We start from the raw sequence: 24875 nt of genomic DNA, 5'->3' as shown, positions 1-24875 counted from the left end.
AAATTTGAATTTTTTTCCCACTCAATCGTCTGTTCAGAAGCAGAGTGGATCATCGTCCATTCCTCCTTCAAATGAGTGAAATGTTTACGATGCGGTCGATGCTTTGGAATCTTTGGCCGCACCGCTCACAGGCCTCCAAATCTTTGATGCGCCATCTGTGGAATTGGGTGGCCGCATCGGCCACGTGGCCCGGTCCCGATTCGTTTGATGGTCGACCCACTGGCGGCGTGGAAGTTTGAAACCAGCAGGTTTGGCGGTAGGGTCCTGTATGATATTTAACACGGAGGCTTTCGCGACCAATATTATTCATAATATAGGTTTTTGGGTCAGATCGCGTTATTTATAAATTGAATGATTACCAATCTATATACTTAAAATACCCTCCCCTTCTTTGCCTCGAATCACTGCACCAGATTGAATTGAATTAAATGATGACGTCACCCTGATGCTTCTCTATTTAAGACCGGAAGCAACAGGAGAGCTTCACCATTCTTGCCCGATGAAGCTGATTGTAATTATCAGCGAAACGTCGTATTACTCACATTTTTAAATTCTGTTGATTCTTTCTTCAGCACACCGGTGGGCTAAAGAAGTGAATTATTTTGTCCTTTGTCAACGTGACACATTTTTTACTGTTTGGCCGTGTCGGGTAGTGGAGGGTTACGACACATTTATAAATAACGCGATCTGACCCAAAAACCTATATCCTGTATTTATTTTTTGACGGCTGTTATCATCATTGAGATTTGGGCAGACTCCGCAGCGGATGGATTGAGCTGCGGTGTTGTGACGGTGGAGGGACGTTTCCGAACGCTATTGCAGATGTACGCAAACAGCCCTTCAGAAGAACTAATTTGAAATAAAGGTTTTGGCGTTTCGCAAACCCCCTCCCACTTCTCCGGAGGACCAAACGCACCGCAGAGCCTCTTACTTATCATCTCCTATCTTACAGTTACAGGCTAATCCCTCACATTAACATCATGCTAATTTCTCACATTAACATCACGCTAATCCCTCACATTAACGTAGCCACTTCCGTGCCCTCGTCGAGGAGGCCACTCTCCTCCTATCTCACATTAACATCATGCTAATCTCTCACATTAACATCATGCTAATTTCTCACATTAACATCACTAGCCCCGGCCACTTCTTTATGACCCTTGGGCTACACCCATTTCAAACCTTTTAAAACAGTCTGCCTCAGCAGCAGACCATGCTTTCCCACCTGATGACGGACGCTTGTGTTGCGTCCGAAACGTCGTGATTTATTTTATTTTATACCTAGGTGACTTTACCGAAAGAACCAAAGAGTACTGTTGTTGTTGTTATCTGCTCCATGTTGCCGAGAACTAGACTCTGCACCTGGGGTGAACGAGTCTTTGCATGCGCTGCGCCAAAACTATGGAGCGCTCTGCCACCTGTGGTCACACAGACGAGGTCACTCACCTTGTTTAGGTCTTCACCTGTATCGCCTGGCCTACACTTTCCATGTATGGCCAGTGGACCCTGGACTCTGCACTCTTTATATTTCCTAACTTCGTGCATTGGCGCACTGAGATCCTGGGATGAATTGCGCCTTAACGATGTCAATTATTATTATTATTATGTATTTCACCGACCTTTCCCACTCATTAGGATTCACGATGGGAGGAGAGGGGGACAGGGCGGTCTGGCCTACACGCCGTTGCAAGATTGTGCGCTTGCGTCAGGTTGCGTGCGAGTTGCGTGTGGGTTGCGTGTGGTTGCATGCAGTTGCATACGGTTGTGTGCGGTTGCTTGCGGTTGCGTGCAGCTTTGTGTGTGGTTGCGTTTGGTTGCGTGCGGGTTGCGTGCGGTTATATGCGGGTCGTATACGCATTGCGTGCGGTTGCGTGCGGCTTTGTGTGTGGTTGCGTTTGGTTGCGTGCGGGTTGCGTTTGGTTGCATGCGGTTGCGTGCTCGCACCTCTGCCGCAGGGCGCGGTGCAGCTACCCCAGGGCCCGTAGCGCCACGCGAACTCCCGCGGCCGACTCGCCCCCTCGCCGTGCGGGGGCTGGTGGACCGTGTACTCGTAGCGGATGCCTGGGTTCGACTCCTGGAACAGGAGCTGCGGCGGAGGTGGTGGTGGTGGTGGTGGGAGCGGAGAGGAGAGTTGACGGTGAGCCCCACACCGGCTGGATCGACGGTGCCCCAGCGCTCGCCGTATTCCTGACGCTCCCTTAACATTCGCCCTGGCACTCACCTTGACACAAGCGCCTACTGCTAGCCTAGGCCCAGTGTTTATTAGTGGCCTAACAATGCACCACGCCAGACAATGCAATTCACTCGCAGTTCTCTCTCTTATGGAGTTGTTAGATATTCATCTTCCCCCCCCCCAACCCCCCCAGTGCCCCCCCACTCCCCCCCGCGTTCGCCCTCCGCTCCCCCCCCACTCATACACCCGGCTCCCTCCCCCCACTCATCCACCCCGCTCCCCCCCCCCACTGATCCACCCCGCTCCCCCCCCATTTCATCCAACCCACTCCTCCCCCCCCACTCATTCACCCCGCACCCCCCCCCACTACTCACTCCCCCACCCAGCTCCCCAACCCCGCTCCCCCCACCCACCCACTAATCCCCCCCCCCCACCACTCCCATCTCCCCTATTACCCACGGACTCCGCTCTCCCCCCCACTACTCACCTCCCACTTCCCCACCCTGCCCCCCCACCCACCCACTACCCCCCCCACACCCCTCCCACCTCCCCCACTATCCACCGACCCCGCTCCACCCCCACCACCACCCCCTGCCCCGCTCGCCTGTATCCAAACGGGCTCGCGCGTGGGCCCGGTGGCCGTGAGGTTCTCCAGGTTCCCGCGCCGCCAGTAGGTGAAGGTGGCGCCGCCCGCCGCGTAGTCCCCGCGCCACTGGATCACCCAACCGCCGTTGAGGAAGTAGCGCGCGGGCTCCGCGTCGCTGCGCAGCGCCAGGAAGTTTCCCGCCTCCTCCACCTCCTCCACGACGATGTCCCGCGCGCCCGCCGGGATGCGGTCGATGTCCACGTAGCCTGGAGGTCACGGGGGGGGGGTGGGTGGGGGGGTCAAGTTTCGTGGCGCCGATGGTACGGGATCCGCGGAGATCTTAAAGGAAAATCAGCTGCCGTCAGGGGAGGGAGGGGTCCCCTAGGCTAAATTTAAAATCAACTGCGCTCTGACATGCTTTGGGGTGCAACATGAACACAAATCGGTTGTTGTATTAATGATCGTCGGTCGCTCCACTGCTGGATGGAGGCCTTCCCATGCTGCCACTACCGCTCGCCACCACCCTTTCACTTTGCTTTTTTGGTTGGGCATCATCATCATCGTCGTGGTGTTACAATTCCACCATCGCCGTTGTTACGGTCATGGTGCACCCCCCAGGGCCCCCTCCCCCCTGACCCCGCCCTTCAGCCCGCCTCCTCCACCACCACCAGGCCCCTCACCGAGCCCCTCGCTGTCGTTGAAGGTTTTCTTGACGGTGCGGCACGTGGAGCCGTCGCCCATGCACACTCCACAGCGGTCCTCCACCGCCAGCGAGTCGATCCGCAGGTCGCAGCCCACGTGCTGAGACACAGGTGAGACACAGGTGAGAAGTCTCACCACAGGTGAGACACAGGTGAGACACAGGTGAGACACAGGTGAGAAGCCTCACCACAGGTGAGACACAGGTGAGACACAGGTGAGAAGCCTCACCACAGGTGAGACACAGGTGAGACACCTCACACAAGTGATGTACTCAGAATCAGGATATTTATTCAGGAGGAATCCGATGAGCTATGAAGCTCTTTTCACAGATGTCCAGTAGGGGCACGGGGCCAGCGAGTTACAACAACACAAGAGACAAAAACCGATAGCGGTGCAGGGTATAGGAATGCCACTTAAGTACAATTTGCAACAATACAATAATAAGCTGCAGATTTTCCAGCGCTAAATGCAAGCTTGGGCAAGGCAGTAACATCACAAACAGTCCCAGACCGCACCATTAAATACACATATTGCCTCAATTGAATGCCACATTAAAATGTATGGGTAAGGATCAGAGTTACAAATCGCATTGGCCAATGTGGTTGTGTCCAACAGCAACTTCTGCTTCAGGATATTCTTGATGAATGGAGGGGGGTGGGGGGATCAATAAAATAATCACGGGAGTGAGTGAGTGAGTCTTTGATGAAGCGAGTGAGCGACAGATGGAGTGAGTGACCGAGAGAGTGAGTGATTGATGAATGGAGCGAGTGAGTGGCAAACGGAGTGAGTAACCGATTGAGTGAGTGAGTGATTAATGGAGCGAGTGAGTGGCAGAGGGAGTGAGTGACCGATAGAGTGAGTGAGTGATTTATGGAGCGAGTGAGCGACAAACGAAGTGAGTAACCGATAGAGTGGGTGAGTGTTTCATGGATGGAACGGGTGAGTTGCAGAGGGAGTGAGTGACCGATAGAGTGAGTGAGCGAGTGAGTGGCAAACAGAGTGAGTAACCGATAGAGTGAGTGAGTGATTGATAGAGCGAGTGAGTGGCAGAGGGAGTGAGTGACCGATAGAGTGAGTGAGCGATTTATGGAGCGAGTGAGCGACAAACGGAGTGAGTAACCGATAGAGTGGGTGAGTGATTCATGGATGGAGCAGGTGAGTGGCAGAGGGAGTGAGTGACAGATTGAGTGAGTGGGTGAGTGATTGATGGAGCGAGTGAGCGACAAACGGAGTGAGTGACCGATAGAGTGAGTGATTGATGGAGCGAGTGAGTGACAAACGGAGTGAGTGACCGATAGAGTGAGTGATCAGTGGAGCGAGTGTACCAGAGAACAGTCAAAAGAACACTCGAGTCGATGATGAGCGTTTGAGGAGCGAGCGAGCAAATGAACGCGCGCTCTGCCTGGCGGGATCCACCCTGGCACCTTGCAGATGCCGTTGATGCAGATGTCGCGGGCGTTGGGGTTGTCCGCGCACGGCGTTCCATCCACCGCAGCGTCCAGCAGCTTCTCCGTGAAGTGCTCGCCCACCGGCTGGCAGTGCAGCTCGCACGGGTTCACTGACATCGCACGATAACGCACGGGCACGCACGCACGGCGCCGGCGTTACGCGTACACTGGAGTGACGTGCGTGGGTGCGTGTGCGCTGGGTAGAGCCGGCGATTAGGTGAGCAAGTGATCGGTGATCGTGCTCGGGTGTGCTGCTGGATGAGTAAGCAAACGATCGAGCGATCGGCCGGGTGGTTGAGCAAACGGCGAGCGATCGGGGGATGGCGAGAGAGCGAGCGACTGAGTGGGTGGGTGAGAAAGTGAGCGGGCTGGCGAGTGGGCGGGCGAGCGAGCGACTGAGCGGGTGGGGAAGTGACTGAGCGGGTGGGCGGACGAGTGGGCGGGTGAGCGAGTGACCGAGCAGGCGGATGGGGGGCGAGTGAGTGAGCGAGCAACCGAGTGAGCGAGTGGGCGAACGAGTGGGCGAGCGAGTGGCCAGGTGGGCGGGTGAGCGAGTGAGTGACCGAGCGAGCAAATGGGCGAGCGAGTGGGCGAGTGAGTGACCGGGTGGGCGGGTGAGCAAGCGATCGAGTGGGCGACCGAGTGAGTGAGTGAGCGACCGAGTGGGCGAGCGAGTGAGTGAGCGAGTGACTGAGGGGGTAAGCGAGTGAGTGAGTGACTGAGTGGGTGAGCGAGCGAGTGAGTGAGTGACTGAGTGGGTGAGCGAGTCATCGATGGGGTGAGTGAGTGACCGAGGGGGTGAGCGAGTGACCAAGTGTGTGAGCGAGCCACCGAAGAGGTGAGCGAGTGACCGAGTGGGTGAGCGAGCGCGCGGTCTCACTGGGGCTGATGACGGGGATCCAGGAGTGGAGGCGCCCCTTGTAGGGGACTTTGTCGAAGCGGCTGCACTGCAGCGCGCGGAACGACGGCGGCGCGCCGCCCGCGGCTCTGCCCGGCCCTGCCGGCGACGCCGACGACGACGGCGTCTTGTTCGCCGCCTTCATCGTCGTTGCCGCGGGGCAGGCGGCCGTGTGACACAGGCGGTAGCGGCGCCGCTCGCCCGTGCAATAGCGACCGCCTCCGCGGGGCCTGAGCGAGCAATGCGGGGACAATGAGGGGGCAATGAGGGGACAATGGGGGGACTTGGGAGGAGTGAACGAGATGAGCGGTGAGAGTGTGGGCGAGTGCCGGGGCGAGTGCCGGGGCGAGTGCCGGGGCGAGTGCCGGGGCGAGCGACGCTGTCCGTGTGGTGCTCACGTTGGACTGTCACAGAGCCTCTCTGCAGACTCCACCCCGCCCCCGCACGAGCGCGTGCAGGGGGTCCAGGCCCCCCACGAGCCCCAACCCCCCGGGATCCTCTCCGGGCGCCAGTCGGTGGAGACGCACTCTCCGTAATAGCACCACTACGCACACACACGTACACACACGTACACACACGCATACACACGTACACACACACGCATATACATGCACACGTACACACACGTACACACACACGTACACACACGTACACCCGTACACACACACGTACACACACACACGCACACACACGTACACACGCGTACACACACGCACACGTACACACACACACGTACACACATAGATACACAACAACAACAACAACCGCCATTCGCCACTAAGTGGCGGTGACGTCACCACGATGCTTGTGCCAGGCCAAGTGCACCTTGAGGCCACGTGAAGTGTCGAACGCCCGCCGGCAGGAGGTCATGGGACAGACCCAGGTGCCACGGGTCGACTGACTGAGATGAGTGGCCGTACACACAAAGACAAAGATCCCCCGTATAGCCTTCAGACTGTTGGGGAAAGTGCCGTTAGTGGGCACCTATGAAGGCCGGAACGGTACACGAAGAGGTAGGTGACCAGAACCACGCCCGACCGCCTTTGTCTCCCCAGTGGCGATGTTTACACTCCGCACCAGGTACTCATTTGAGGCTGAGTCGACCTAGGGGAGGCCCAGGACCGGTTCAGATAATCGTCACCGGTGTTGGCCACGAGCGGAAATCGAACCCGTGTCGCCGGGTGCTTAGCGCAGCGCGCTAACTACTAAACTCCCGCTCCCCACATACACACAAGTACATATAACAAAGACAGAGATCCCCAGGATAGCCTCAACAGGCCATTGGGTCAAGTGCTGCTAGCGAGCAGCAGCTGCGAGGGCCGGCAAGGCGACCGAGCGGGTGCCGTGACGCCGTGCGGCCGTGACGCTGCATCACCTTGCCGTGGTCACAGCGAGTCCCGTCGGCCGCAGCGTCGAGCTTGGAGTGGCACGTGTCGCCGACGGTGCACCACAGCGTATGGCACACGTTCTACGTACAGCGGCAGGGGGGGGGGGCAGAGAGAGGAGGGGGGGGGGACAGAGATGGGGAGTGGAGCAGAGAGAAAAGAGAGGGATAGGAGACAGGGAGGGAGGTGTTGCAAGAGAGACGTGGGAGGGAATGGGCGAGGAGAGAAAGGGGACAGAGAAAGATCGCTGGGGAGTGGAGAAGGGAGTAGAAGGGAGAGAAAGGGGAGAGTGGAATGGGAGAAAGATGGGAGAGGGAGATAGGTGAGGAGAGAGTTATGAGAGAGACTTGTTGACTTTTAAACAACTTTTATTGCCGCCGCCAGCAGCAACAGCACTGGAGGCGATTTCTATTTGAAATGCACAAAGTCACCAGCAACACAAATGAAAACAAACGCTACAAATCTACGCGCTGTGGCGCTACAAGCACCGCGTACAACACGAAAGAAAAAGTCACGTGGCGGTGGTGGTTGTGGTGGTGGCGGTTGTGGTGGTGGTGGTTGTGGTGGTTGTGGTGGTTGTGGTGGTTGTGGTGGTGGTGGTGTGGTGGTTGTGGTGGTGGTAGTGGTGGTGGTGGTTGTGGTGGTGGTGGTCATCGCGCACGCCACGGTGACGAGCGAGCGCTTCAGAAGGTGAACACGAGGGTGCCGTGCAAGCTGGCACAGAGAGAAAGAGTCGTGTTAACCCGAACCCCCTTGTCGGTTGGGGCCTTGCGCTTTGTGCCGTCGATCGGGGCTCACACAGCAGTCCTCAATTTAAGGCCAAGTCAACCTCGTGGAGGCCCGGGACCAATTCAGATGTTCGTGACTGTTATTTGTCATGAGCGGGAATCGAACTCGGGTCGCCGGGTTCGTAGCGCAGTACATCAATAACGACACCACCGCTCCCCACAAAGACCAAGACCTTACAAGACTGTTGGGGCAAGTGCTGTTAGCGAGCACCTATTAATGCCGGCACGGCACACGAGGGGGTGGGTGGCCAGCACCACGCCCGACCGTCATTGTCTCTCGAGTGGCGATGTTTACTACACACCGCACCAGGTACTCATTTGAGGCTGAGTCAACCTAGGGGAGACCCAGGACCGGTCCAGAGTGGGAATCGAACTCGGGTAAACCGGGTTCGTAGCGCGGCGCGCCAACCGCTGCACCACCGCTCCCCACACACACACACACACACAGACACACACAGACACACACACAAACACACAGACACACACAGACACACACACACAGACACACACACACAGACACACACACACACAAACACACAGACACACACACGCGCGTGCCCGCACGCACGTACGTACGTCCATGCCCCGGCAGTGTCGCGATGCCTCCCCGTACTGCAGCCGGCACTGGTGGGGGGCATCGTAGAGGGCTCCGGGGGGCGCCGTGGGGACGACGAGGGGCTCGGGCCGAGGGGAGGGGGGGTCGTCCAGGCAGAAGCCCCAGCCTCGGCTGCGGTGGGCGGCGGGGGTGGAGCGAGGGGTGGTGGACAGCGGGGTGACAAGAGAGAGATGAGGGATGAGAGACAGAATAGCCGTGTAGGTTTTCGTGGTTGAACCGCTTCTGCTGCTGAAGCTCAACCCACGTGCATTTGGGCTCGTGCCCGCGTTGTCCGACGTTTCGCTCCGCGTGCTGGGCAATTCAGTCGGCCAATACAGTCACACATTTGTTTTGTTGTTGGTCAACCCTGGGAGGAACCCGAAGAGCCTAGAGGCAAACCCCACGCAGAACAGGGGGGAGAGAGAGAGAAGAACATACTGTACACACTTGATTTGAAGCTTTCGTGACTGCAGTAATTACTCATTGGTTCTTTCGGTAAAGTCTGTCTGTGTGTCTCCGTGTCTGTATTTTGTCTCTCTCAAATTGAGTCCGACCTGATGACGATTGCTTGTGTTGCAATCGAAACGTCGTATTCTATTAATTGATGTATTTTCTTTCTACGTGACTTTACAGAAACAACCAAAGAGACCTCCTTTACCAGTGGCAAAATATAGTAATAGGTTTTTACCCTTTCAACTGGTACAAAAACTGACACCTTTATACAAGGCATCATGTTTGCAATAACCACAACACAAGCAGTCAAAATGCAAACAAAAAGAAACAACTCTGATGATGATAATGATATGCACTGTCCTTGAAGTTGATTGGTCCACACCCGAGACAGCTTTTCTTAGAGCCTAGTCTCCATTGGTGTTGGACCAAATGACGCCAAAAGGCGTACTAGGTACACCAGTTGAAAGGCTAAAACCCTATTACAATAACCAAAGAGTAACATACACACTCCTCGTTGCTTGCCCGAGGCCACGGTTCCGAACGCGCCCCGACGTTGCGCCAACGTCGGGTCAACGTTACGCCGCGTGTTTACTGGCGGGGGGGTGGGGGGTTGCGAAGAGAGCCACGCACTCGAGGAAGCGCGTCACGTAGTCGCGGCTGCACGAGGACCAGGAGAGCGGCCGCGAGCTGTACGTGAGCTGCGGAGACATGATGGACGGGCGCTTGCCCCGCGCCTCGCACGCGTTGCCCTGCCCGTCGTGCTGGATGCCAAAGCTGGGAGGTGGACGACGGGTGATCAAGGGGGGGGGGAAGGGGAGGGGGAGGGCAGAGTTAAACGCAGCGGCATCGACATCGCGAACTTCACGCGACGCGTCACGATTCGCTTTGGCGCTGGCGTCAACGTAACAGGCTTCTGGCCTTCGCCTTGTGGCTCGAGACCTGGGACTCAAGTTTAAAGTTTAAAGTTTCATTTATCAGGTATAGCCCTGTGAGCCATTCGGCTCTTGAATCGGGTGCAACCGCAAAAAACAAAAAAACATGAACAAGAAAACATCTTAAAGTGACTATGTGCAAACAGAAAATCCAAGAAAAGACAGCTAATATTGCAGAAAAAGCACCGTACACCAACGCTGCGTGCAAAAATGCCAGTGGGATGCAAGTTAAACAACAACAACCACAAGACTCGTGGCTGCCAACCTTGAAACCGGCGCCGACAAGTGAGTGGGTCGGTGGGAGTGGTTGAGTGGGCAAGGGCGTGAGCGAGTGGACGGGTGAGTGTGTGGGTGGACCATTGAGCGAGTGAGCGAGCGGTTGAGCGAGCGAATCGACAACCGAGTTGGAGAGTGTGGGAGATTGAGTGGGCGAGTGGGTAGGAGCGGATGATTGATTTAGTGGCAAAGCGGTTGAGCGAGCGGGTCGGATGAGTGAGCGGTTGAATTGAATGTGTATTCGAGTGGATGAGTGAGTGAGTTAGAGTGTTGTGAATGATTAAGCGAGTGAGCGAGCGAGTCAGTGAAATTGTCAAAGGGGCCCTATTTCGTTCCTTGCGCCAGAGCCCAAAGGCCAACCCATGCTACGGCACTGCTGGGGGCCTTGCCTGTGTCCGAGCTCATGGGCCATGGTGAAGGCCAGCGGAAGGCCTGTGTCCTCGTTGATGTTGCAGCTGCGGTGTGGCTGGCACATGCCGGCCATGTGCGACAGCCCCAACGTCTCGCACGGCCGGTTCATACCCGCACACAGGTCCTTCCTGCGGGCGCGGGAAACACACAAATGTAAAGAGATCCCCCGTAGAGCCTTCAACAGGCTGTAGGGGCAAGTGCTGTGAGTGAGCATCTATGAAGGCTGGAATGGCACACTAGGCGGTGGGTGGCCAGCACCACACCTGGGCCGGCCGGGTACTCATTTGAGGCTGAGTCGACCTAGGGCAGGCTCAGCTACACTGCCGCTCTTTACTCTGGAAACACAAGCACACACAAAGACAACGACGCACACACGCACGCGCGGTCACCATGGAGATGGAGTGAGGAAATCGGTTCGTGTGCACGTGCTTTGGTGGATTGTTGCATAGCGGGGTCGCGAGAGGTGCCGCTGGTTTGGGGAGGGATTCATCCAGCAGCAGATGGAAGCCGCTCACCATTCACTCACCACATGCCACACGCTCACCATTCACTCACCACATCATACATCATCCGGTACAACTCGAACAGTGCCATATGCTGCCGGCTGCGCGGCATTCTGAGAATTTTGGCCTTGGGGCCGGGCTCGGCAACCGTGATGAAGGCGACCAGGGAACCGCGACTCACCTGGTGAGCAGCACGGCCGCGTCGTGGTGAGCGTGGTGGCCCTCCCCCTTGGGGTTCACGCTCTTCTGCCACTTGCAGAAGCTGTGCAGCGTGAGGTCCGCGTGGTGCACCACCTTTAGCTCTTCCTGCAAGCCGCACGAGCGAACACACCGTCACGTGTCCCACCGTCACACACCCCACCCCCACACACCCCACCATCTCACACCCCACACATCCCAGCGTCACACACCCCACCCCCACACACCCCACCACCACACACCCCACACATCCCAGCGTCACACACCCCACCCCCACACACCCCACCATCTCACATCCCACCGTCACAACATCGCTAACGATTTTCTGAACCGGTCCTGGGCCTCTCCTAGGTCGACTCAGCCTCAAATGAGTACCTGGTGCGGTGTGTAAACATTTCCACTGTGGAGACAAAGGCTGCCGTGCGCGTGCGCTCTGCGTGACACGCGACTTTTTGGCCGATCATGCAGGGCTCACCTCTTCGCCCGTCAGCAGCACCATCCTCACGAGGACGACGTTGATGGGGTTGCCGATGCTCGCGTCCCGGAACAAGCCGGCCACCTGCAGCAAACGGGGTGGCGGTGGTGGGGGGGGAGAGGGGGCAAGACTCTCGCGGTGAGCAGTGCACCACCCTGCGTCAAATAGAACGGCCGCGGAAGACGACTTCACGGCGCAACGTCGGAAGCCGCTCTGGCGGGGACTCCTTACCCACCCAGCTGTGTCGCGTTCGCCGCGTCGATTCGCTCATTCGGGACTGCACGTTGCATTTCATCGTCCGTCCCTTCTGTGTGAGATAAAGCGTTGCCCCTCCCCCGCCCTCCCCTCCTCGCACGGGCGGGCTGTTTCCGGTGCCCTCCCAAGTTGTAAACAACCCGTAGGATGAGGAGGCCCCCGCGCGCGGACGCAACCGGCGAGGTGCCGTTCGCGCAAAAGTGACGCCGCTCTGCATGGACAACGCATCATTATCGCGAGCGGCCAGGAGCCACGGGGGAGTGGCTGCACGTGCCATGTTGACGACGGTGAGGACGTAGGCCTCGATGTTCTCCTCGCCGTGATGTTCCACCATCTTGGCGTCGGCGACCACCATCGTCTCCACCCAGCGCTCCTTGCTGACGGAGCGCGGCCCCACGCGGCGTCTTGGGCCACCAGCGGCAGCAGCGCGGAGCAGGGAGCGCTGCCGCCACCCCTGCTGCCAGCGCTCGCGTCTCCTGTCCGTGCGCGAGGCGGCCCGCGGCGAGTCTGCAACGGAGGCCGCAGGGAACGGGGATCAACGACGGCCAGGAGCGTCAAATCAACTGCTCGGTGCGTCCGTGGTCCAGGAGAGACGAGGAGAGGGAGGAGGGAGAGGCTGCGTTAGGGACTCGACGCTGCTGCTGCTGCACGGAGCGGCGGCTGTTCTCGCAGCGGGCGCGGCGAGGGGGAGGGGCTCAGAGTGGGGGTGGCCACTCACAGAGGTCACGTGATTCACAGGATGCCCGAGCTGATTGAAATACGGAAAGAGGTGTGACGTGTGTGTGTTGTGGGGGTAAATTTTTTTAACTTGATGAGCCAGGAAAATATCTTTGTGCAGAAAGTGGGCGGCTTTTGCCGCGTGGATGAAGCGAGGGCGAGTTATTAAAATCGATCTGTCGCCTTCAGTGGGGAGGTGACCCACCCTGACCAACCCACGCCGGCCAGCGTGGTGAAGTGTGGCCACACACGCCCACACGGCTGACACGGTACGTCGGGAGGCCTTCATCCAGCAGCGGATTGACTTCGGGGCTCCAAACGATTAATACATTAAAATAGTTATTATTCTTCTTGGTTCTTTCGGTAAAGTCACGTAGAATTGAAATAATAAAATAATAAAAAGAAAACATAATAAAATAATATAATGATATATATTTTATTATGTTTTATTTTTATTATTTTATTATTTCAATTCTACGTAAAATATATATTATTATATTATTTTATTATATTTTATTTTTATTATTTTATTATTTCAATTCTACATGACTATAATAATATATATTTTATTATGTTTAATTTGTATTATTTTATTATTTCAATTCTACGTGACTTTACCGAAAGAACCAAGAAGATGAATCCCTGCAGTCACGAAAGCTTTAAATCGAAAAATAGTTATTATTTTCCACAATGGGCCCCCCAACAGCGTACGCAGGCTACGCGCGGTCGGCTGTGTTCTTGTTTCTTAACGCGTGTGTCCTTGCGTGCGTGCACGATGGGGGGGGGGGGGGCAGTGGTCAGTGCACCGCGCTGCTCCTGCGACCGCAGCGACCCGAGTTCGATCCCCGCTCGCGGCCAGTAACGGTCGCAATCTTGCTTCTGGGTCGACAAAGAGCCTTGAAATGATTCAACAAGCACGCACCGCGGGGAGACAAAGGCGGCCGGGCGCGGTGAGGGCCACACCAACGGCCCCCTCGTGCGCCGTGCCGGCCTTCTGTGTAGCTTCTCGTGAGCGGCACCCCGCACGGCCTGTGCGACGGCTACAATTTGGGAGAAACTTTTGTCTGCGCGCGACTGCCGTTTTGGTCGCTCGCGAAAGCGTTCCCACTTTGTGTTCGAGGTGGCGGTGGTGGTCTCACCGCTCGTTCCGAAAGCGTCGCAACGAACGCGCCGCTTCGGCGGTGTTATTATCTGAAGCACGCGCCCACCCACGGGTGTTTATAGACCGGGCCAGAGTGGTCATATTTCACAGAGTTACCCTCAGGAGTCGGTGTCTGCATTTTGTGTGTGTACGAGGTCGTTAACTGCACTTGCCCCAAGAGCCTAAAAAAGGCTATTGGGTAAAAGTAATAGGTTTTTACCCTTTCAACTGGTACAAAAACTGACGAGTGCCGGTACGGCGCACGATCATTATCAGAGTTGTTTCTTTTCGTTTGCATTTTGACTGCTTGTGTTGTGGTTATTGCAAACATGATGTCTTGTATAAAGGTGTCAGTTTTCGTACCAGTTGAAGGGGTAAAAACCTATTACTATATTTTGCCACTGGTAAAGGAGATGTCTCATAGAGTAAGGCTATTGGGGTGGCATTTTTATATTTGTGTGTGGTTTCGGGGAGTGGTGGTGCAGCGGTTAGCGCGCTGCGCTACTAACCCGGAGACCCGAGTTGGATTCCCGCTCACGGCCAACGTCAGTGACGATTATTTGAACCGGTCATGGGCCTCCGCTAGGTCGACTCAGCCTCAAATGAGTACCTGTCGTGATGTGTAAACGTCACCACTGGGGAGACAAAGGCGGCCGGGAGTGGTTCTTTCCACAACAACCCCCCCTCGTGTGGCACTGTAACGGCCTTAAATCGGGTCGCTCGCTAACTCTATTGGGATATTTCTTGCCTCTGCGATGAGCGGTGGTGCAGCGGTGATGTCCGCTTGTGGAGTGACGAGTCTGCGATGGCGAACGTGGAGAGTTGGTGCCTCTCATTGCTCCGCAGGCTCCATCGATTATAGACTGTTGGGGCCAGTGCCTGCATCGATTATAGACTGTTGGGGCCAGTGCCTGCATCGATTATAGACTGTTGGGGCGAGTGCCTGTATCGATTATAGACTGTTGGGGCGAGTTCCTGTATCGATTATAGACTGTTGGGGCTAGTATCTGCATCGATTATAGACTGTTGGGGCGAGTGTCTCTATCGATTATTGACTGTTGGGGCGAGTGCTGTTAGCGAGCGCCTATTGATACGAGTTGAGGCCTGGTGTGTGGCACGATAGGGGGGTGGCACACAGGCTACTTTATTTATGGCCGAGTCGACCTGGGAGACCGACGGTGATGTCACTCATCCACCGATGTTAGCTGTGGCTTGGGAATCGAAGTAGCCTGATTCGTAAGGCAATGCGCTAACCGATGCACCACCGCACCCCCAAAGACAAAGATCCCCCGTATAGCCTTAACAGGCTGTTGGGGCAAGTGCTGTTAGCGAGCACCTATGAAGGCCGGAACGGCACACGAGGGGGTGGGTGGCCAGCACCACGCCCGGCCGCCTTTGTCTCCCCAGTGGCGATATTTTCACACACCGCAATGGGTAACTCATTTGAGGCCGAGTCGACCTAGGCGAGACCCAGGACCGGGTTCAGATAATCGTCACCGGTGGTGTTGTCACCGTGAGCGGGAATCGAACCCGGGTCGCCGGGGTTCGTAGCGGCGGCGCGCTAACCGCTGCACCACCGCTCCCCAACTCAAATCCGTCTGTGAGCGCCTATTAACTCAGGCATTTCTGCGAGGTTTAAACACACACACACGCACCACTACTAGGGTCTCCTTGTTGGTTTATATCGCCATGGCAACGACCTCTCTGCCCTCCCCCCACACTGAGCCACATGTGCAAAGACAAAGATGCCCCCGTGTAGCCTTGACAGACTGTTGGGGCAAGTGCCGTTGGCGAGCACCTATTAAGGCCGGCGCAAGGTGCGGCGGGCGTGGCGGAGGAAACCACACCACCCTTTTTTCTTCTTGGTTCTTTCGGTAAAGTCACGTAGAAGGGAAATAATAAAATAATAAAATAAAACATTATAAAATAATATAATATGTTAAATTTTTATTATTTTATTATTTCCCTTCTACGTGACTTTACCGAAAGAACCAAGAAGATGAATCCCTGCAGTCACGAAAGCTTTACATCGAAAATCACACCACCCTTTGTTTTCCACTCAATGCCGATGTTTACTACGCACCGCGCCCCGGCGTACTCGTTTAAGGCCGAGTAGACCTAGGGGAGGCCCACGACCGGTTCAGATATTCGTTGGCCGTGGGCGGACAATCGAACTCGGGTCGCCGGGTTCTGTGCAAGAAAACAAAGAGAGCTATACGGCTTATCGGATTCCTCGAGCCCAAATAAATATCCTGATTCTGGAGAGCGGTGCGCTGAACCACCACTGCGCCCCCCCCCCTCCTCCTCCTCCGCGTAAGGGGCCGTCCATAAATGACGTCACGCGATTTTGGACGATTTTTTACCCCCCCCCTACCCCTTCGTCACACGACGTCACAAAAAGTCAGACCCCCCCTGAAATATGACGTCACAAAGCTCTGCCCCCCCCCCCCAAATAAAACATGCTTCAAATCGCTTTAAACTATTGTCATTGTAGTGCGTATTTAATGTGCCGCTGCACTCTGATGTTGCAGGAGAAAACATTTATTACAAAGTCTATTTAATTAAGTAGAACGTGTTGTCTATATTTATTTAGAGTTGCGCATTTTGATGTGACGCCACATTTCTCAAACACCCACCCCCCTCGTCACACATCGTCACAAATGTCTGACTCCCCCCACCCCCCCTAAGTGCGTGACGTCATTTATGGACTGCCCCTAAAGCCGCCGCTTTAATTGGCACTGACATCATCCCTGCTGCTAATCCTCACGCTGCTCTGGGCTCGACGTTTCGCGTTCCCGGCGTCGGGCGTTCAGTGGCGTCACGTCTACACAAGCACTCACTCGATCACGAGCTCGCACGGCTCTAAACATCCTCCTGGCTGGGGTTAGACTCGGCCCATCAGCCCTACTGGGGGGGTATAAAAGCGAGTACCCGCTGTGTGGGGAGTCGATAGCGGCTCGTGCTGTGGATTGACTCGTCCCTGGGCGAGGAACGTGGAATTTCCACCACGGGGGATCTCGGATGTAACAAAGGGATGAGTTCGCACTCAAACTTATACGCCCACGCGTGCTCACTCACACGTGCACACTCACTCACACGTGCACACTCACTCACACGTGTACACTCACTCACACGCTCACTCACACGTGCACACTCACTCACACGTGTACACTCACTCACACGTGCACACTCACTCACACGTGTACACTCACTCAAACGCTCACTCACACGTGCACACTCACTCACACGTGTACACTCACTCACACGTGTACACTCACTCACACGCTCACTCACTCACACGTGCACACTCACTCACACGTGTACACTCACTCACACGTGCACACTCACTCACACACTCACTCACACGTGCACACTCACTTACACACTCACTCACACGTGCACACTCACTCACACGTGCACACTCACTTACACACTCACTCACACGTGCACACTCACTCACACGTGCACACTCACTCACACGTGCACACTCACTCACACGTGCACACTCACTCACACACACGTGCACGCTCACTCGCACGTGTACGCTCACTCACACGTGCACACTCACTCACACGTGCACACTCACTCACACGTGTACACTCACTCACACGTGTACGCTCACTCACACACTCACTCACACGTGCACACTCACTCACACGTGCACACTCACTCACACGTGCACACTCACTCACACGCTCACTCACACGTGCACACTCACTCACACGTTCACTCACACACGTGCACACTCACCACACACTCACTCACACGTGCACACTCACTCACACGTGCACACTCGCTCACACGTGCACACTCACTCACACGCTGCATGCTCACTCACACGTGCACACTCACACACACTCACTCACTCGTATGTGTACGCTCACTCACACACTCACTCAAAAGTGCACACTCACACACACGTGCACACTCACTCACACACTCACTCACACGTGCACACTCACTCACACGTGCACACTCACTCACACACTCACTCACACGTGCACACTCACTCACACGCTGCACGCTCACTCCCGCGCGCTCGCACTAACCATGAACTCCGCATGCCGCCGGGACCGTGCCATTCCTCCCCGAGTTTGGGGGGCTCCCGTGCCCCCCACCGCGCTTGTAAATGACGTGCGCCCCGGGGTGCGGGGACCCCGCTCCCCCCTCAACGGGGGTCTCCCTCCCCTCCACGTGGCTCCTCCGCGCCCGCCTCACCGGCTCTATGAAGTAGTCGCCCGCAGGCAGTCTCAGGAGACCTGTCTGGGAGAGAGGAAGAGAGAGAGAGTGGAGGAGCGGGCGGTGGGTTGGGGTTGGTGGTTTGCGAAGAGAAGGAGCGAGGTGGTGGTGGGGCTTGGGGGGGGGGTGCTCCAAGGGGCAGGGCCCCCTTCCCTCCTGAAGGGCTCAGCTACCCCCCCCCCCCCCACTCAACTAAGTCAAGTTATATTTTTACAAATTTTAACACCAGTCGCGCTTTGGCCTTCAAAGTTCACCGGATCGAAACGCGCAAAGCATCCGCCGCGTGTCGCGTTGATCCGTGGGCGAGATCGCCACGCGAGTATGACCTGTGTTGGGAGCCCTCCACCGCCCGACACGACCGATGGACACACGCGTCGCGCGATTAACAAGCGCTGCGATGTGTGGCTCGCTTCAGCGTCGACACCGGCGGTTGGGTGTGCGGGCGCCGTCGCTGGTGGTCACAGCCCAGCACCGTCAGGCGCTTCGCCAGAGATTGGGCTCCTTCCGGCAGAAGCGTCGGCACCAAATTCTCCCCCCCCCCCCACCTCGTCAGACGGCGTCACAAAAAGTCAGACCCCCCCCCCCCTCAAATATGACTTCACAAAGCTCTGCCCCCCCACCCCTAAAACCATATTTCCATTTTGAAAATAAAACATGCTTCAAATCGCTTTAAACTATTGTCATTGTAGTGCGTATTTAATGTGGCGCTGCACTCTGATGTTGTAGGAGTGTTGTTATAACAATTAGTGTTGTTATAACAATTCTATATTTATTTAAAGTTGCGCATTTTGATGTGACGTCACATTTCTCAACCCCCCCCTCGTCACACATCGTCACAAATGTCTGACCCCCACCCACCCCCTAGGTGCGTGACGTCATTTATGGACGGCCCCTATCCGACCAAAATCTCCAGCGCGGTTCGCCAGCTGCTGCTGCTGCCCGGCCAGGCCGCTCCCCGACAGAGCGCGGCTCCTCAAAGAGACCCGTTGCTAGGAGTTCCTGAGCCGCAGCGGTGGGAATTCCACATTCCCATGGCGGGACCCAGTCTGTCCGCTGGACGAGCACTGTGCTCTGCGTGTGGATGGTTTCCCAGAACACGCGTTATCAGGGAAGGGAGACAGATAGCCGTTCTCGGAATGAGCGGAGAATGTGCGTGTTGTGCATGTGTGCGTAGTGGGCAGCTGTCTCTCGGCTGTGCCACCGGTGTGTCTGTCTGTCTGTCTGTGTGATTGTTCGCCTGTGAGTCTGTTAAATCTGTCAGTGTTTCTGTCTTCACGCACATGTGTGCGTGTGTGTGTGTTTATAGGTTGTGTCTGTAGTGTAGCAGTTAGCGCGCTGCGCTATGAACCTGGCAACCAAAGTTCGACCAACACCAGTGACGATTATCTGAACCGGTCCTGGGCCTCCCCTAGGTCGACTCAGCCTCAAAATAATACCTGGTGTGGCGTGTATGCATCGCCACTGGGGAGACAAAGGCGGCCGGGCTTGGTACTGGTCACCCACCCCCTCGTGTGCCGCGCCGGCCTTCATAGATGCTCACTAACAGCACTTTCCCCAACACTCTGTTAAGCCTAAACGAGGGATCTTTGTCTGTATCTGTGTGCCAGTGTGCCCGTCTGTGTGCGTGTCTCTCTTTGCATCTGCCTGTGCGTGTGTTCCATCCCTCTACCTGTGCACCTCTCTCTCCCTCTGTGTCGTGTGATTCTGAATTTCTATTTGTCCACCTCTACCCGTCCATGCGGCTGTCCGTCCTGCCGTGTCCACGCGTCTCACCAGCCCGCCGCCGCACGAGCTCACGGCAGCCGTCCCAGTGCGTCTCTTCCCCTCTGAGATCCAGCCCAGGTAGTGGCATCCTCCTCCTCCTGTCTCCACCGTCCCAGCCGTGTCCTCCGCGTCTCCCGTGTGCCTCTCCGTGTCCCCTTCCGTGTCTCCGTGTCCACCGTCGCTCCCTCGCGGTAATCCCGGCAGGCCGGGGGGACCTCCCACGCGGATCTGAGATCTCCCTTCTCCGCTCCGAATCTCCAGCACGAATCTACACGAGCGCACAGCCCACCATCCATTCATTCATTCATTCGCAGTAAAAACATCCGGGATGCATTTTCGTTCATTTGCTTTGGTGATGCTCTGCTCTGGATGTCCAATGATTAACTCATACACCCACCCAATCATATGTATTAAACCATTGAATCATTAATCCCGTCATTCTGTTACCAATACATTCACCGATTTTTTTTTGTTTCCTGCCACAGAATAATGCTTTAAGCGCAGTTGACTTCCAATCCAGTGGTCACTGGTACCACATCGCGATGCGGCATTTCAAACCGGGGGCCAGTTAAATGCCCCACCCCCACCACCACCTCACCCCCTCCCCCCCAGGGGACGTGCAATCCAGAGGTCGCAGCCTCGATTCGACCTCCGGGCGCGGCGGCTGAGACAACGGGGCAAGTTTCCACCGAGCAGCGTAAATGGGCGGCACCAGAGTCGACCGGCAGTCCACGTGCGGTGGGGCAACACCAGCGGTGATCAACGTGGAAAAATAGACCAAATATCCTCCTCCAGAGGGCTTCTCTAGAGCTCCTCCTGGTGGAAGGCCCCTTCAGCCAGCAGGTGGCGTGAGCCGGCACTTGCAGGGCTGCGCCTTCACCTTCGTGGCAGAGGTCGCAACCGGGTACCCGATACCCGTACCCTACCCGATACCCGGCTACCGGGTACCCGTTTGCGACCCTGGTGCGGCCGGGTAGGGGTACGGGTAGGCCGTGAGTCACTGGTGAGTGACCGTTTGTCACTCATTTCCCAACATCTTGTCTATTCTCACAATTCAAGTTCCTAGAATCAACCCACCCGCGCCTGCAACATGGCTTCATCCCAGAGGTCGCAATCAGGTACCCGATACCCGTACCCTACCCGTACCCAGCCGGGTACGGGTAGGGTACGGGTACGGCCGGGTACGGGTACCCGTTTGCGACCCTGGTGCGGCCGGGTACGGGTAAGGAATCAAAACCCGTTTGCGACCTCTGCTTCGTGGCCAGTTCGTTGCTTGCAGTGTGCACAACTCGCCGATTCATTCACATCCAATCAGTTATCGTCCACCACCCCCACCCGCCTCGCCCGTGCCCTCCCCCCCCCCCCCCCCCCCCCCACGGCTGGCAGGAGTTACCCCGGCGCGAGCAGGGCCTGGTTGGGCCTCAGGTCGAGACGAACGCGCTTCCCGTGGTGGCTGAGCAGGTAGCGCAGTGGGGGGCCCCGTGGCCCCACGTCCCTCTGGGCCCGTGACGTCAGTCTCACGGGGACAGTCACCTGGAAGTCCGGGTCCTGGCGGCGGACAGAGCGACCTGGGGAGGGACAGCGAGACACGGAGACGGCGCCAGGCACCACGGGACGAGGAGACACGGAGGCGATGCGTTTTTGAGCATCTTACAGAGAGACCTGCTTTAGCACTAAATCGACAGGGCCAAGCAGGAGCGAGCCCGCTTCGTACCTGGCCGGGAGGGAGATTGTCCGGCGCTTGGAGGCGTAGGCCGCGTGGTGGCGTTCCATCAACGTGAATCCATCTGTGCGGAGCTTCGAGCGCTACCCTCTCAAGGGGGATGGGGGGGGGGGTCTCCTTCCTAGCCCTCCCGTTCCTCCTCCTCGCGCGTGGAGCTCAACTCGCATCAGCAGTGGAGTTGGCCAAACTATCCCAAAGTGGCAGCAGCAGCACCATCGGCGGAATTTTGCCTTCTATATTTGTGTTGGGGGGGGGGCACGGAGGTGGGGAGGGGGGCAATGCCCCCCCCCCCACCCCCGTGCACCCTCCCCGCTCCGAAAACTCCGCCCGTGATCAGCACCCTCCCGAAGAGACATCAGGACGAGGGCCACGCGCTCCGAGCTCGCTCCGCTCTCGCGGCAAAGAAACTCGCCGTGGGGCCGGCGAGGGTGGCACGGTGGGGGTGGTGGTGCGGCCCGGGGTGGCACGGTGGGGTGGTGGTGCGGCCCGGGGTGGCACGGTGGGGGTGGTGGTGCGGCCCTGGGTGGCACGGTGGGGGTGGGGGTGCGGCCCGGGGTGGCACGGTGGGGTGGTGGTGCGGCCCGGGGTGGCACGGTGGGGGTGGTGGTGCGGCCCTGGGTGGCACGGTGGGGGTGGGGGTGCGGCCCGGGGTGGCACGGTGGGGGTGGTGGTGCGGCCCGGGGTGGCACGGTGGGTGGGGAGGGGGGCGAGGATTCACGACCCCTCGCGCGCGCTCTCTCTCTCGTGCTCCATCTCAAGAGCAAGGAAGAAGTCAAGCGGCGCTGCCAAATTCCGTGACAAAGAATTTGCCCAACTCCGCGTGCGTGTCTCTTGTGTCTCCGCGTCTGTGTGTCTCTGTGTCTCCGTGTCTCTGTGTCTCCTCGTCTGTGTCTCTGTGTCTCCGTTTCTCTCTGTCTCCGCATCTGTGTCTCCGTGCTCGTGTCTCTGTGTCTCCGCGTCTGTGTGTCTCTGTGTCTCCGTGTCTCTGTGTCTCCGTTTCTCTCTGTCTCCGCATCTGTGTCTCCGCGTCTGCCCAACGTCGCATGCTCCACCGAGGTAATTGAGAGGGCCCTGGTAGTGCATGAAGTTCCGTGGCCACGGCCTCTCTCTCCCCTCTCCTCCCTCCCTTCCTGGGGCAACTGCCGTCCCGTCGTCATTGACCCCTGGGCCAAATCGCCCGCGCGGTGCGTCCGATGCGCCTCGACTCTCGCAAGCTAAGCAGGCGGAAAAGTTGAGCCTGGCGATGCAGTAGGATGGGGATCAGGCCACGCTGCGCGCCCGGCCGGGTTTGCGGGTTGGGCCTTGAGGGCACCGCGTGTGAACGGATCCGTTGCGGTGTCGGACGTCTGTCATCCACTCCGACGTCGTCTATGCCACCACCCCCCTCCACCAACCGCCGATGGCCAGCGTGGTGAAGTATGGTCAAATACGCACACGACCCTCACAGCTGTTGATACAACGGGCTGCGTTGTTGTAAATGAGCCCCAGCACCCGATTAAACGACGCTCCACCTATATGTCAAGGCAATCTCCAGGTACGCGTCTTATAATCCAGTTAATGCGACTTGGTGGGGAGCGGTGGCGCAGCGGTTAGCGCACTGCGCTACGAACCGGGCAACCAGATGGTTCGATTCCCGCTCACGGCCACCAACACCGGTGACGATTATCTGAGTCGCTGCTGTCCCCCCCCCACCCCCCGCCTAGGTAAGCTCAGCCTCAAGTACCTGGTTCGGTACGTCAACGTCAAACACCGGGGAGACAAAGGCGGCACTGACGTAGTTGCGGCCACACCCCCGACCCTCGTCAGCTGTGCCGGCCTGCAACAGCTGCTCGCGAACAGAAGCTTGTGCCAAGAGTCCGTCGCCAGGGGCGGGGGGGGGATCTCTCTTTGTGTGTGGTCACATCTTAGAGGGGCGTCGTGCAACGAACGCGGGCGCAGCGTTTCGTGAATCGCGATAATCACGGAATTGTTATCGAGGACGCAATATTCGATGCGATTAATAATCCGCGCGAATGCGAAACCGCCTTACCTTGTTCATTATCGGGGAACACCGAGTCGACGGTTGCGCTCGGGATGGCGGTGGTGGCGGCGGCGGTGATGATGATGATGGAGGTGGTGATGGTGGTGGCGATGATGATGACGATGGTGGCGATGGCGCGTCTGGGCAACTCCATGTAGCCGCGTCGGTCGCGCGCGGCCGCAAAAGGCGATCTCAAGCGAGTCGCATCGCGTCGAGTCGAGAGTCAACGGCGAGTTTTGGTTGCGGTTGGACAGAGTTCCGTGGCTTCGAGTTGAGGAGGGGTGAGAGAGAGAGAGGTGAGGAGGGAGTTGGGGGGGGGGGTCTCATTAAACGATACGTAGTTGCGTCAAGTTGCTTAGAGTTGCGTGGAGTCGAGACGCGCAGAGTTGCGTTCAGTTGAGTTCCAAATTGCGTCCCGTTGCATGGAGTCGAGTCAAGTTATCACGGAGTCGAGGTGGTCGTGGTTGTTCCGAATGGAGCTGTTGGCTCGCGTGGTGCACGGATTTGCGTTGAGCCGAATCGGATAGAGTTGCTCTCCGGCTCTCTCTCTCTCCCAGTGTCTCTCTCGCCGCGGTCTCTCTGCGCTCAGAGCTCTCCCTACCCCCACACACACACACAGAGAGCCCTCCTCGCTTTCCCCTCCTGCACAGTGATCCCCTCCCCCCTCTCTCACCTCGCCACTCCTCCACTCTCCCCTCCTCCCGTTACCCCCCCCCCCCACCACCTACTCTCCCTGCACTCTCCCCCTCTCTGCTCCCCTCCGCTGCCCCGCCACTGTTTGCACTCCCCCTGCTTCCAATCCCAACCCAGACGCTAGCTGCAGTCTCGTCTAGCCGAGCGTGTTTGACTCCCGAGTGTGTGTTGGGGGGGGGGAGCGGTGGCGCAGTGGTAAGCTCACTTCGCTGCGAACTCGGAGACCGGACATCGATGACGAAGATCTGAACCGGTCTTGAGCCTCCTCTAGGGGAGACAAAGGCGGCCGGGCAGGGGAGTCTCGGCCACCCACGTGCCTCGTGTGGTGCTCGCTATCTAAATGGTGCTCGCTATCAGCACTCGCCCCCCCACGCAGTGTGATCGCTCTATCTTTGACTGTCTGTGTGCGCGCTTGGTGATGTTGTGTCACCAAGACGGCCATTGGCGGGTGTTCCAGCCACTCCAATGTCCGTCTCGCTGACCGGCCCTCCTCCTCCTCC

At 57.4% G+C, this 24875-nt stretch overlaps 1 protein-coding gene across 1 annotated transcript in view; it reads right to left on the bottom strand.

Annotated features, from left to right (window-relative positions):
- Window positions 1–24333, bottom strand: part of LOC133355025 (A disintegrin and metalloproteinase with thrombospondin motifs 7-like) — a 49399-nt gene extending 25066 nt beyond the window's left edge. The window contains exons 1-17 of the mRNA XM_061572281.1: window positions 23692–24333; window positions 21333–21507; window positions 19949–20207; window positions 17986–18199; window positions 12353–12585; window positions 11824–11907; window positions 11332–11456; window positions 10626–10775; window positions 9659–9802; window positions 8557–8707; window positions 7183–7275; window positions 6206–6351; window positions 5790–6037; window positions 4886–5019; window positions 3440–3560; window positions 2778–3025; window positions 1945–2086 (exon numbers count right to left, since the gene is read on the bottom strand). Coding sequence (XP_061428265.1) covers window positions 1945–2086; window positions 2778–3025; window positions 3440–3560; window positions 4886–5019; window positions 5790–6037; window positions 6206–6351; window positions 7183–7275; window positions 8557–8707; window positions 9659–9802; window positions 10626–10775; window positions 11332–11456; window positions 11824–11907; window positions 12353–12585; window positions 17986–18199; window positions 19949–20207; window positions 21333–21507; window positions 23692–23836 — 2812 coding nt within the window. The 5' untranslated portion in view covers window positions 23837–24333. The remainder of the gene's footprint in view (window positions 1–1944; window positions 2087–2777; window positions 3026–3439; window positions 3561–4885; window positions 5020–5789; window positions 6038–6205; window positions 6352–7182; window positions 7276–8556; window positions 8708–9658; window positions 9803–10625; window positions 10776–11331; window positions 11457–11823; window positions 11908–12352; window positions 12586–17985; window positions 18200–19948; window positions 20208–21332; window positions 21508–23691) is intronic.
- Window positions 24334–24875: the final 542 nt, after the last annotated feature.

This window comes from Lethenteron reissneri, chromosome 50, assembly GCF_015708825.2.
Source record: "Lethenteron reissneri isolate LAM-NWPU_2019-01 chromosome 50, ASM1570882v1, whole genome shotgun sequence".
NCBI classification, from domain to species: Eukaryota; Metazoa; Chordata; class Hyperoartia; order Petromyzontiformes; family Petromyzontidae; genus Lethenteron; species Lethenteron reissneri.
Note: the sequence above shows the minus strand (reverse complement) of the source record. Positions and strands in the feature narration are given on the sequence as shown.